We start from the raw sequence: 15,112 nt of genomic DNA, 5'->3' as shown, positions 1-15,112 counted from the left end.
CAGAGTCCCAGATCCTGCCAAGCTGCCATCTTACTGAGTATCCACAAGGCAACAATAATTCCATGTTTCACTTAACTCTTCATTAAATTCAGGTCATAAACTTCTTAGCTCGCTTTGCTGTCTCAGTATAAGAAATCACTATTGCAAAGCCAAAAAATAGTAATTTTAATTAAAAATGTCTACTTTTATGGGCAGACTTTAACACAGTCTTAAGAGAGTGTTTCATTTTTCAGCTTTCACATTTTTGACATTTTCAAAGATTTTTATTCTAGTATTCATTGTTAAAAACTGCACTGGGTAGATTCAATCAATATATGCTACATTAATAAAAGAAAGGTTAAGAATCATATGATACCCCCAAGATATGCAGAAAAAGCATTTGACAAAGTACAGCATACTTTCTTGCTTAAAACTCTTCCAATGTAGGGACAGAGGTTACATACCTCAATATCATAAAAGCCATCAAAAAAACAAAACAAAACAAAACAAAACTCCACAGTGATATCATTCTCAATGGGGAAGAACTGAGAGCTTTTCCCCTAAGGTCAGGAACATGACAGGGATATCCACTATCTCCACTGCTGTTCAACGTAGTACTACAAGTCCCAGCCTCAGCAATCAGAAAACAAAAAGAAATAGAAGGCATCCAAATCAGCAAAGAAGTCAAACTCTCACTCTCTGCAAATGATATGATACTTTACGTGGAAAATCCAGAAAGACTCCACCCCAAAACTGTTAGAAACTCATACAGGAATTCAGTAAACTGGCAAGATATAAAATTAATGCACAGAAATCATCTGCATTTCTATATACCAACAAGACAGAAGAAAGAGAAATTAAGGAGTTGATCCATTTACAATTGTACCCCAAATCATAAGATATAGGAATAAATCAAATCAAAGAGGCAAAGAATCTATACTCACAAAACTATAGAATACTCATGAAAGAAGTTGAGGAAGACAAAAAGAAATGGAAAAACTTTCCATGCTCATGGACTGGAAGAATCAATATTGCAAAAATGTCTATGCTACCTAGAACAATCTACACATTCAATGCAATCCCTATGAAAATACCATCAACTTTTTTCACAGACATGGAACAAATAATCCTAAAATTTGTATGGAACCAGGAAAGACCCAAAATAGAGGAATGTTGAAAAAGAAAACCAAAGCTGGTAGCATCACAATGTCAGACTTCAAGCTCTATTACAAAGCTGTAATCATCAAGACAGTATGGCACTGGCACAAAAACAGGCACACAGATTGAAGGAACATTGTTTCTTTGGAAACTCAGAAATGGGCTCTCAACTCTATGGTCAACTAATCTCAGAGAACTCAGAAATGGGCTCTCAACTCTATGGCCAACTAATATTCGACAAAGCAGGAAACAATATCCAATGGAAAAACCAGTCTCTTCAACAAAGGGTGTTGGGAAAACTGGACAGTCATATGCAAAAGAATGAAACTGGATCATTTCCTTAAACCACACACAAAAATAAACTCAAAATGGAAGACCTCAATGTGAGATAGGACTCCATCAAGATCCTTGAGAACACAGGCAACAACCTCTTCTGCCTTAGCCACAGCAACTTCTTCCTGGACATATCGCCAAAGCCAAGGGAAGCAAAAGCAAAAATAACTATTGGGACTTCATCAAGATCAAAAGCTTTTGCACAGCAAAGGAAACAGTCAACAAAACCAAAAGACAACTAACAGAATGGGAGAAGATATTTGCAAATGGCAGATAAAGGGCTAGTATCCAAAATCTATAAAGAACTTATTAAACTCAACATCCAAGGAACAAATAATCCAATCAAGAAATGGGCAGAAGAGGGGCGCCTGGGTGGCTCAGTGGGTTAAAGTCTCTGCCTTCGGCTCAGGTCATGATTCCAGGGTCCTGGGATCGAGCCCCGCATCGGGCTCTCTGCTCCGCAGTGAGCCTGTCTCTCTGCCTAGTTGTGATTTCTGTCAAAAAAAATAAAATAAAAAAAATAAAAAGAAATGGGCAGAAGACACGAACAGACATTTCTGCAAAGAATACATCCAAATGGGCAAGAGACACATGAAAAAGTGTTCAACGTCACTTGGCATCAGGAAAATACAAATCAAAACCACAATGAGATACTACCTCAGACCAGTCAGAATGGCTAAAATTAACAAGTCAGGGAACAACAGGTGTTGGTGAGGCTGCAGAGAAAGGGGAAACCTCCTGCCCTCTTGGTGGGAATGCAAGCTGGCAGCCACTCTGGAAAATGGTATGGCATTTCCTCAAAAAGTTGAAAATAGAGCCACCCTATGACCCAGCTATTGCACTACTGGCTATTTACCCCAAAGATAAAAATATAGTAATCAAAATGGCATTGTTCATAGCAGCAGTGTCCACAATAGCCAAACTATGGAAAGAGCCCAGATGCCCATGGACAGATGAATGGATAAAGAAGATGTGGTATATACATATATATATATTGTGTGTGTGTGTGTGTGTGTGTGTGTGTGTGTGTATACACACACAACGGAATATTACGCAGCCATCAAAAAAGGAAATCTTACCACCTGGAACAACATGGATGGAACTAGAGGGTATTATGTTAAGCGAAATAAGTCAATCAGAGAAAGACAATTAACTTATGATCTAATATATGGAATTTGAGAAACAAGGCAGAGGATCGTAACAGAAGAGAGGAAAAATGAAACAAGAAGAAACCAGAGAGACAAACCATTAAGATTCTCTTAATCTAAGGAACAAACTGAGGGTTGCTGGAGTGGAGGGGGGTGGAAGGGATGAGGTGGCTGGGTGAGGGACTTTGGGGAGGATATGTACTGTCAGTGCCGTGTATTGTGTAAGACTGATGAATCACAGATCTGTACCCTGAAACAAGTAAAACATTATATGTTAATAATTTTTAAAAAGAACATGTTTTAAAGAAAATTTAAAATTTTTTAATTAAAAAAATATGTAGGAACAAATTTAACCATGAAGGTGAAACGATGGATTTTGAAAACTATAAAATACTGATGAAAGAAACTGAAGGTGACACAAACAAACAGAAAGATACTGTAAGCTCATGGTTGGAAAAATATTAAGATGTCCATACTACCCAAAACGATCTATAAATTCAATGTAATCCCTAACAAAATGCCAACCTTTTACATAGAACTGGAAGAAATAATACTAAAATTTGTATAGATTTACAAAAGACCCCAGATAGCTAAAGCAATCTTGAGAAAGAAGAACAAAGCTGGAGTTACCACAATCCCAGATTTCAAGATATACTACAAAGTTGTAATAATCAAAACAGTACAGTACGGGCACAAAAACACACAGATCAATAAAACAGGATAAAGGGCCCAGAAATAAATCCACACCTAAACGGTCAATTAATCTATGACAAAGGAGGCAAGAATATACAATGGGAAAAGTCAGTATCTTCAATAAATGGTGCTGGGAAATCTGGACAGCTACATGCAAAAGAATGAAACTGAACCACTTTCTTAAACCATGCACCCAAATAAACTCAAAATGGATTAAAGGCCAAAATGTAAAACATGTAACCATAAAATTTCTAGAAGAAAACATGGGGAGTAATTTCTTAGACATGGGCCATAGAAACATGTTCTAGATATGTCACCTTAAGCAAAAGAAAGAAAAGCAAAAATAAACAACTGGGACTACACCAGAATCAAAAGCTTTTGCACAGTGAAGGAAGCCATCAACAAAACTAAGAGGTAACTTACTGAATGGAATAAGGTATTTGCAAATGATGTAGCTTATATTGGAGTTAATATCCACCACGTATAAAGAATTTATACAATCCAACACCCAAATAAATAACCTGATTAAAAACTGAGCAGAGGACCTAAATAGACATTTTACCAAAGAAGACATGCAGATGGCCAACAGACAAATGAAATGATGCTCAACATCACTAATCATCAGGGAAATTCAAATCAAAACCACAATGAGATATCTACTTATACATGTCAAAATGGTTAGAATCAAAAAGACAAGAAACACTAAGTGTTGGTAAGGATGTGAAGAAAAAGGAATCCTTAAGCACTGCTGGTGGAAATGTAAATTGGTACAGCCACCTCAGAGAACAGTATAGAGGTTCCTTAAAAAATTAAAAAGAGAAATACCATATGATCCAGTAATTCCACTGGATATTTACCTAAAAGAAATAAAAACTCTAATTTGAAAAAAATACATGTACCCCTATGTTTACTGAAGCATTATTTATAATAACCAAGACATAGAAGCAACCCAATTACCAATCAATAGATAAACAGATAAAGATGGGTGTATCTATACAGTGGAATATTACTCAGCCTCAAAAAAGAATGAAGTCTTGCCATTTGCAACAACACGGATGGATCTAGAGGGTAATATGCTAAGTGAAATAAGTCAGAAAAAGACAAATACAATATGATTTCACCTATGTGTGAAATCTGAAAAACCACACAAATGAACAAACAAAATAAAAACTGTAACATTTTGAAAAAAGTGGAAAAAAAAACTACTTAATTTTTCAGTTTACACAAAGCACAGCCTGCAAGCTTTAATTGTCTTCCTAACTAAATTGATTTTCAATCATACTTGTAGCTTAAGTGTTATTTTCTGATTGTAAAAGTTACTTTCTGATGAATGCTTACTATAAAAAATTTGACAAATATAAAAAACATAAAGAAAATAATCACCTAAAATCCCAGCCCCAGAGATAATCACTATACAAATCTTAGAATATTCTAGCTTCTTTATAAATATATGATTTGTTACGTTACCTTATAGAACCAATACTTTGGTCACTTTAATAGAATTTCATAGTACTTTCTCAAGTCATTCAATATTCTTTTAAAACATTGTTTTTAATGACCACATGATTATTTCTTCATATGAATGCGTATCACAATTTAATTAACCAATCCCTTGGTAAAAGTTACTTTTATCATCCAAAAGCAACATAAAAGACAGAAACACTAGGAGCTTATTTCATTATTAATGAAATTGGTAGTCTTGTCACCTATTTTCAGACCTCATGGAAATACTGTTTGAGACAATAATTCAATATCTTAAAGATATATTTTAAAACAAATAGAAAAACATACCAACTATACTATCAAAAAAAGCTCCACGCAGATGCCAATCATTTTTATCATTTAGGAAAGTGATCATGTGGGACAATAAAACATCATTGGCTTTCTGACGTCCAAAGAATACACACAGGCGTGTTATTCCATTTTCCATTAAGGTTTGTTTCACAATATTTTCAGGATCACTTAGCAAAGTGACAACTTTCTGTTGGACCATTTCATGTAAGGCTTGCAGCTCTAAAAAAAAAAAGGAAAAAAAAAGTAAAGATAGGATCAGTTTTTTCCCAAGTTATAGACCTAGTCTTCTTTCTTACTCCTTGCAGAAACAGAACAATAGAGAAGCCACCAAAAAAAAAAAAGTCTATAATCACTAAATATTTCCACTGTTCAAGCTCTGAAGGACAGATGGGAAACCAAAATATACACTGAAGAACAACATCCTGATAAGCAGATGCCGCAAGCATGGTTACCATCTCATTAACTAAACAGAACTATTTTTGAAGCTCAAGGAAAAAAACTATGGCAAAGCACCAAAACAATCAATAAAAATCACCAATAAATTTTATTTTATTGCCACCAATAAAATCAACTTGATCAAGAACTTCAGTATACTAGACTGGTTAAGGATATAAACTGATGGTATAATTTAATACTTTAAGAAAGCATTTCTAAGGTCAGTTTACTAAATTTTTAGAAAGCAGAAACTATACTGCAAATCCTGTCAAGGGTTTACATGATCTGGCCACCACCTTCTTCTGATTTTATCTCCTACCCACCTTCCCATCTTCCTTTCCCTTCTAAAATGTAAGCTCAACAGAAGGATCTTTTCTATCTTATTCACCACTATATTTCTAGTGCAGAGCTTATGTTTAACAATTATCTGTTGGCTAAATGAATGAGGGCAGAGGTCGCTCCTGGTGCAGCCACTGTCAAGAGAAAAGGTGGTCTGATAAGCAAAAAATGTCACATTAAGACAAACTTTAGGTTAACTCCTGAAAAGGTTTAACACCTAACTTCAACTTCATTATCTATAAATGTCCAATTACATGGTTACAGAATGTAGGACAGTATTACTTTCTAAGTAATTCCATGAAAAAAGCGACGATTTCCTTTCTGATACATTCTTCTTTAAGTTCAAAATTATTCTACTGACTTCAACTGCAGAGACTACATGCTGTCTAAAATTGATATCATTCTTACAAGTAATAGAGCCATTGCCATTTGTGTATAGCATAAAAATCTCATGATCAAAGAAATCTAAGCATATTACTTCTAAATCTTTAACTCAATAAACATTAATTAAAAGCCTGCTAAGAGTTGTTTGTATGTAAAGAAACTTAAGACAGGAACTTTGACCTCAGAGAGCTTACTTACCATCACATCTATACATTTAAAGCAAAAGGTATTTGTGGGGTTTGATCCATAAATCACAGACAGTATGACATAAACAGTTCATGACTAAGGATACTCAAAGTATATTCACATAAGGAAAAAAGGCTTAGATTCTTTGGCTATGATGTTGTCAATTTTTTTTTCTTCCATCTTATAAGAATTATACAATTCAACTAGCTTTACTGTTTACACAAATCAATTGTGGCTGAAAAACAATTGAGCTTAGAATCTGTGACAACAAGCTGATAATTTTCTGGTTACAGTGTACAGAGCAGAGAGAACAATGAAACATCAGTGACCTTTCCCACCTATATATATATATGGTATTCTTTCATCTTACACAAAAATTACGATAGTTTCTTTCAAGTCCACATTACTAATTCATTCCAAATAGTAAGAAACCTGGAAGAGAGAATCATACTACCTGTGTCATAATTTCCATTGGGATGCGTAACTTCATCTATTTCTTCACTATTTGGGTCATTTTCCATATTGAGATTTTTTAACTGCACTAATTCCAGGAATCTCAAAGCTGTTTCAGCCAGCAGAGCTATGTTTTCTATAAAAAAGGAAAAATTTATTATAATCTTAAATCCTTATAATAATTTTTCCTTCAGGTCTTTATACATATAAATAATAATCATAAAACTAAGGAGGAAAAGTAGGACTTTTCAATTTAGCTCTTAACCTAATCAGATTTTTGGTAACTAATCTCATAATCTACAACTAACAGTTTTTTTAAAGATTTTATTTATTTGAGAAAAGAGAGCAAGTGAGAGAGAAAGAGCAAGAGCAGGGTAATGGGTATAGAGAGAAGCAGACTCCCCACTGGGCACAAAGCCCAACAGGGGGCTTGATCCCAGGACTCCGGGATCATGACCTGAGCTAAAGGCAGACGCTTAACGAACTGAGCCTGCCAAGGCGACCCTATAACTAACAGTTTTAATAATAAAACACAAACTTCTTTTAAAAATACAAAAATGTACAGCATAAACACTATAGTTAACTCTGCTATATGATACATATGAAAGTTAAGAGAGCAAATTCTAAGAGCTCTTATCACAAAGAAAAAACTTCTTTTTTTCTGTTTTTGGGTCTTTTTATTGTACCTATATGAGAGGATGGAAGCCAACCAAACTTGTGGTAATCATTTCAGAATATGTGAAGTCAAACTATTACACTTTATACCTTAAACTTATACAGTGATGTAGGTCAATTATATCTCAATAAAACTATGAAAAAATACAAAAATAGCATAAAACAAGCATTCAAATCTTCTAAGGGAAAAGCTTAACCCTTCTACAGAGACCTAGAACAGTATCTTAACAGGTGAGATACATACATTAGACTAAAAGAGAAACATTCAGATTAAAGTAACGAGCTAAACTGGGCTTCAGAATCACACAAACCCCGGCTTAAATCTCAGCTCCAATCTCAGCCCCCAACACTTACTAGCTGGTTGCTTAACACAGGAGTATATTTCACATACCTCAAAGAGCTATTACCCCAAACTGAATCAACCATTATTAGATTGCCTTCCTTGTGATACTCTGAAGTTCTTATGAACCAATGTGTGAGATTGCTGCCTTTCTACAGTTGCATTTTCTCCTAAGACTTCTGCTATTCCTTAGCACTGTGAAAATATCTACTTCTAATTTGTGCTGTCACATTTGCTATCAGATCTGCTTACACTTTCTTCTCCCTTCCATTTTTTTATTGAGGCCTGTGTCTCTATCCTTCTTTCCCTCCCATTTCTCGCTTCTTAATCCACTGAGCCACCCAGGCACCCCCATTTCTGTGTTTCTTAACATATGTCCATACCAGCCAAAGACTGCACTCTTTTCCTTAGCAGTAAATAGCACTGAACATAAAGCTTAAAATTAACTGCCTCATTTTATTAATTCCAAGACTCACTTTTTCCTTAAATTTTTAATACCACTACATTTGAGGTGCATGTCACAAGAGTTGAGATTGCTCAGTCTATCAAATGCAGTGATTACCTTTGTCTTACAGCCCCACTATTCCCTGCCCTGACCCTCAACAGGTGAATACCCTAAAACGCCTGCCATAACGCCTGCCCTAAAGATCGGAGAGTTTGGGCCATCCTCTGATAACAAGTCAAATTCTAAATGAATGCTCCCCCCCCACCACCACATTAATGGACGTATCTTTATGAGGAAAAGTCTCTTAATTTCCTGGGCACTTCTAAAATCTGAGTAGATCAATGCCCATTTCCCCCATTTAAGTTCACAAACCACAATACACTTGAAAGTTTACACAAGATACAAATCTATACCACCTCTGAGTTTAAAAAGAACACTGTAAAAGACATTTAAAAATTGATTTTAAACTTTTATAGTTACTGACATGTGTGGTTTAATTATACTTAACCATAAAAGTTCAAATGGACTTCTGGCTCAACTGAAAAACAGGCAGGTTTATCCTGCACTAAGCCGTAATGAAGGGACACTGCAAGGTACCAGCACCGACCCTGGTTACCACAGACTCTCACCATAAAGACCCAGAAGACCAAAGAAAAGCAGAGTTGCTTCAGAGTCAAGGTAAAGACCAGCATCTCTGAGAACTGAGAATGAAACCAGATACATTTAGGTCATATTGTCTAGCCTCTCCCATTTCCAATTTCCTCACTTGTAAAATGAAGGTAATATAGCATCTATTGCTCAAGGCTGTTGCAAGGATTAGTTGCAAAAAATATATAGATCTTAGAATCTCAGAATCCACGTATCTTAGAATCTGGAATCTATCTTAAAATTTATATATCTCTTGCAATTAATCCCTGCAACCCTGAGCAGATGCTCTGATTCAGTTTTTTTTTTTCAATAAATAGTAGCTATTATTTTTATGCTATCACTATTAGTAATTGGTTGTCCTTCTGCTACCATAGCACCTACACATCAGAACCTTATCCATTCAACACAACTGAGAACAAACTAAGACCAACAGCAGGTGACAAAACTCTAAAGAAAGATACAGTTTGTTTTTAAAACCTATAAACTTTTATTTAAATTTTTCTAGTTTAATTTTGTTTGCCAAGTGACTTATAAATATACTTTGTTACAAACTGTAAACTCAAATGTACATGTCTTAAAGAAATCCTGAATTTTCTAGGCCTGACATGTGTACCCACACAGTTATGGAAACCAGAAGCCATAAATAATAGGCAATGGATAAATACAAAAAAATAATATGTATAGGGAAGGAAAAAAATGCAACCACCACCACTCAGTGAATGTACCTAGAGATAAGGCCAGAGTCCAACAACCATTTTTTGTATGGTCCATTAAAATAATGAGAGACAATAGTAAATTTAATAAACCTAGCAAGTATCTTTCAAAAAAGTGGCAATACCACCACCACACTTTATGCACTATTTACAGAAACCAAAACAATCTCTGCTTTACATATTATATTAGAAATAAATTATGAATTATGTTAATGCTTCAGTGACATTTTCCATGCAGAAATAAGTATGTAGAATTTGGGGAGCTAAAAAAACATGAACCTGTATCACTTAATTTTATGAGTAAGAATTACAAGTAAAACAGGTGGATGTGTTATAATCTCATCACAAAGAAGCCACATACCTTAAGCAATACAGTAACTAAAAGGACCTTAAAATCTGATAATAGGCTAGGTTCTTTCAAAACCAAATTATCCAGCAAAATTCATCTTTTTGAACAGCAAAAGACTTGTATCCAAAAGCTGATATTCAAATTCGCATATCTGTTCAGAAAAACTTTACAAAGACCTAAACACACTCAATCAGAACATACTTGTAAACATTAGTCTCACTCCAAATTAAATGTAGTATACTCAGTAAAATCATAGGATTCTATATTACATATTTTTCACTTGATAATTCTGGTCACTTCAAAAATGAGTACAACCAAAAGTTGAATCCCAGGAACAGATAGATCACTTACGAAAATTATCAAAATGTACACAAATAGTTTAAGGACCATAATTCACTCTCGGAATTCCCAAAGAAATCAGAGAAACAAGAGATATTATAGTCACTAACTTCAAAAATATGAGCAGCTATTACTTGGACAATAAGTTCTTACCAGCATAGGCTAGTCTAACAATAGTAGCATCATCTTGGGCTAAGTGGGCTATGCCTGGCAGAATATATTCCGGATAGATATTGACATCATTGCGAGGAACCTCTTTGACAAGAGCAAGAACTTTGGTCAACGTCCTCAAGGCTTCAGCCCTCACTCTAGGAACAGAGTCATTGCTGAAATGCAAAAGATATGGAGTAATACGATCCAAAAGAATTTCTACACTTAATCTTGGGGCCAAATGGAGAATAAGTTCCAAAGCAGCAAGTTTGGAATCACAGTATTTAAGGGTCTGCAGACAAGATGTTATAACAGACACCAAGATAACCAGCCCATTTTCCTTAGGCTCTCCTTCTGCTTTTTCTGGCAGATCATGTCCACAGAGATTGTGAATAATGTTGCCCAAATCCTTCCGTATAACCAGAATGCGCTCATCTGCAGAAAGAAATGTTTCCTTGGCAAACTGGGCCATGTAGGGCTGAAGGAATGTGTAAAATATTTCAGGAAAGGCATTGCCACGCTGCTGCTTTAGGTAATCTTCTGCCCCTAAACGTTTATCTGGCTCACGGTGAATCATCTGAGTTACCTACACCAAGGGGAGAAAAGGAGTAAAAAATAGATTTGAGAACAGCAGGTTAAATCAGATGAAAGCTACAAGGGCAACTTAAACATGACATAAAGAATTTTTGAGGTAACTCTGACTCTTCTCAATCTTCACCTTTCAAGCTACTTTCAGAAACTGACTACAAGCAATATGGGATTCTACTACTATCCTACAAAGCAACAGGAAATTATATAGTAATGTATTACAAATGGCCCAGACACATAAAGAGATATACCCTGTTCAGTATTCCCCAATTATTAAGACAGGGGAGTAATACATTACTGCCCACCACTCAAGGATTCTTAAACATTTTTGAGTACGGTAATACCACTGAGAATCTAAAGAAAACAATGGATTTTCTCCAGAAAAAAACTGTATACACAAAATTTTTACATATAAAAATTACACAATTCTGAAAAGAATCACAGTACCACTAAAATCTATTTACATATCAGAGTTCTGATTTAGAGTCTTAATACTACAAGTCCAAGGGAATTCATGGTTTAAGTATAGTTCTAGGATCTAGTCAAAAAGGGGATCAGTGGTTTAAACTTCTCAAGTAGTATAAGAGATGTTAAATCCTACAAACCCTAGAAAGGAAATGTACCTAACTTGAACTTATTATATGTTTTCTGACATCTTAGGGAAATAGTTTTCTTTCAATATACAGAGCATAGTTTAATTTTTCCTAGATCTTCAGAGTCAATCAGTCATTATTTAAATACTTAAAGTATCATAAAAATATATCTAGTTATTTGAGTTTTCTGTTTATATTCCAAATAGGCACCTAGCATTGAACTTGCAAGGATTCAAATGCACTATAAATACCAGAAGTGACTTAAATAGAATTCCTTTTACATTCAGATTAAGCCTTAAAGATTCATCAGATTCACTCTTTCCATAGTTAAGAAAATACAGGCCCAAATTCAAGAAGTCACTTAGCCAATGTAACATGACAAATGAGTGCCATACCCAAAGACAGAACAGCCAGGTACCCCAACTAGTGCACAGTTCACCGAACATGGGCTAAACTGGCTTCCTCGAAACATCTTATTTTTTAGTATTTGCCATTTATAAGAGAAATTAAAATGTATTCTATACTTCCCTACTTTATTATAGAATATTTTAATATACTACAACTTTGCATGACTGAGAGTCATCATCTTTAAAGCCATCAGTTACTGTATTGATGGACTTTAAATAAAGATCTCCTCAAACAGTAAGGAGGATTTTTGGCTTATGTGACCTCCCACAAAATTCTTCACTTCTCTTCTGCTATACTAATCAGTGATTCTATAGCCTTCCTTCCAGAACAGCCTCAAGAGAGACATACCAAATGAGCTGTTTCTATATGAAATGGCCCTATACTACTGTATTATATTCAAGTTGATGTTTCCTGTCTCTTTCATTTTAGATAGGTCTTCTCGATTTCTTACTAGCAAGCTCTATTCTAGACAATATCTCTAATCTCCAAGCACCACTTTACTTCCTCCCAAATCTGCCCAAAGCAGAGCTGAAGACGTGTATGTATAACATTATGCATGTTTTATATACATATAAAATTTAATCAAATGAGCTCTGTGCCTGAAGTGTGTACACACTTCTCCCTAACAAAGTAAAAATAGGCTGTTCATAATTGTCTATGGGGCTTTATTTCTTTGTTTCAAATTCATAAAATTCCAGAGAGCTGTCTAATACAAAAGTGAAAACACAATTCTATTAAAACCCAGTGGAGAATACTTGTAGCATAGTTACCAATTCTCTGATACTGCAATCTTCAATTTTATTTAGCACTTGTTCCGGGAAAAACTGTCCATTTCTATAGGCCAGAAGTTGAGAGAGATCAAACAGTGGTACACCTTCTGTAAAAAGCTCAGCTATAACGCAACCTGCAAAATAACAGATATAATTCCATTAAAAATGCAATGTAAGATACCTTTAATACAGATGTATTAAAGATACCTTTAATACAGTCACAAAACTCAAAATGAAAAGCCCAAAGTAAACTGAATTAAAAATTTTAATGCAACATACAACTACAATCACGCAAGACAAGGAAAATGTCTATTGCCTTATCATCAGTTTCTGAAAGTGTAAAGTCAAAAGAATCCCACTATCTCTCCATCTTAAAAAAAAAAATCAAATAAAATTACTTCCTAGTTCTCTAATTTAAAATGAATATGTTTGCATATAATATATACATACATATATTTAGAGATAGAATACAAGTTACAAGAAAGGAAATTTTTTAAAGTATGGACTTACTTTAGAAATTAAGTCCATAAGGAACTAAAAAGTCATATCTGACAACTCATTTATTCACTATCAAACTAAAAGTTATTAGATGTCTACTATACACTAGACACTAGCAGTGCATATAATAGATAAAATCCTTGCCCTCAACAAGCTTTCGTTCTAGGAAGACAGACATAAAATAAACCAGTGAACAAATGTGTGAAGAGTGCTATGAAGTATAGGTGTAAGACTAGAAAAAGCAGGGGGCACCGGGGTGGCTCAGTGGGTTAAAGCCTCTGCCTTCGGCTCAGGTCATGATCCCAGAGTCCTGGGATCAAGCCCCGCATCAGGCTCTCTGCTCAGCAGAGAGCCTGCTTCCTCCTCTCTCTCTCTCTGCCTGCCTCTCTGCCTACTTGTGATCTCTGTCAAATAAATAAAATCTTTAAAAAAAAATTTTTTTTAAATAGAAAAAGAAGGAAAGATAACCAAATGATTAGGCACTCACATAATCTTCAAACAAGGAATACAAAAAATCTATCTACACTCCGAAAAGGCCAAAGCAGTTTCACTGCATCATTGTATGACCTGCATTTCACAAGTATTTTTTCTAAGACAGAGAGAAAGAGAGAGAGTGTACGTGCATGTGGGATGTAGGGTAGCAGAGGGAGAGACAGAATCTTAAGCGGGCTCCAAACTCAATGTGGAGTCCCCTGTGGGGCTTGATATCATGACTCTGAGATCATAACCTGAGCTAAAATCAAGAATCAAACACTCAACCGTCTAACCCACCCAGGCACACCTGCGTTTCACAGGTCTTACAGAGATCCTTAAATAACCTTAGCTCATAGCCTCTGCATCTGCTGGTCTCTCTACCTAGAATGCTACTCCCTCAAATGTCCACCTATACCTCCACCTTCTTAAGATCCTTCATCAAATGTAATTTAGGATATTAGCAGTTATGTAAACTATCCAGTTTAAAATTGCAAGCCCCACCACCACAACTACCCCATTCTTCTTGCCTATTCTCCTGCTTATTCCCTTTTCCCTTTCCCTGCTATTTTTTCCCCACAGCACCAACTGCCAAATTAAATATATCATGTATTTTTTTCTTTACCAACTAGTATACCCACTAGAATGCACACTCCATGAGGAAGGGATTTTCACCTATTTTGCTCACTAAATAATTTCCAAGAACTAAAATAGTTCCTAACACATAATAAAGTACTTAATCTCTACCAATCTGTGTCAAGTTTTAGAAGACTTAAAATAGCTATTAGAAATATCAGAAGCAAGAAGAAAATAGAAAACCAGACCAACATTACAAATCAACTGAATCTAACACAGACATCAAAAGAACACTCCACCCAACAAAAGCAAAATACAAATTCTTCTCAGGTACATATGGAACAATCCCCAGGTTAGATCACATGCTAAGACATAGAAAAAGCCTCAGTAAGTTTAAAAGGACTGAAATCATACAAATTAAGTCCTTCAAACCACAATAGAATAAGAACTCATTAACAGAAAAAGCTTGAAAAATTCACAAATATGTCAAAATTAAACAACACACTCCTAAATAACCAATGTATCAAACGGAACTTGAAAATTACTTTGCGATTAATGAAAACAAAACATATAAAACATATGGGATGCAACTAGGACAGTGTTGAGAGGAAATGTGTAACTCTAAACACCTGTATTTTGAAAGAGTG

At 35.1% G+C, this 15,112-nt stretch overlaps 1 protein-coding gene across 2 annotated transcripts in view; it reads right to left on the bottom strand.

Annotated features, from left to right (window-relative positions):
• The window catches only part of PIK3R4 (phosphoinositide-3-kinase regulatory subunit 4), an 88,838-nt gene that overhangs the window by 65,754 nt on the left and 7,972 nt on the right, over positions 1–15,112 (bottom strand). For both annotated transcript variants that reach the window (XM_046003334.1, XM_046003335.1), the window contains exons 3-6: positions 12,921–13,054; positions 10,565–11,147; positions 6,904–7,038; positions 5,103–5,324 (exon numbers count right to left, since the gene is read on the bottom strand). In XM_046003334.1, the coding sequence (XP_045859290.1) occupies positions 5,103–5,324; positions 6,904–7,038; positions 10,565–11,147; positions 12,921–13,054 (1,074 nt within the window). The remainder of the gene's footprint in view (positions 1–5,102; positions 5,325–6,903; positions 7,039–10,564; positions 11,148–12,920; positions 13,055–15,112) is intronic.

Source organism: Meles meles, chromosome 4 (assembly GCF_922984935.1).
Source record: "Meles meles chromosome 4, mMelMel3.1 paternal haplotype, whole genome shotgun sequence".
Classification (NCBI taxonomy): Eukaryota; Metazoa; Chordata; class Mammalia; order Carnivora; family Mustelidae; genus Meles; species Meles meles.
This window is presented reverse-complemented; position numbering and strand designations above follow the sequence as displayed.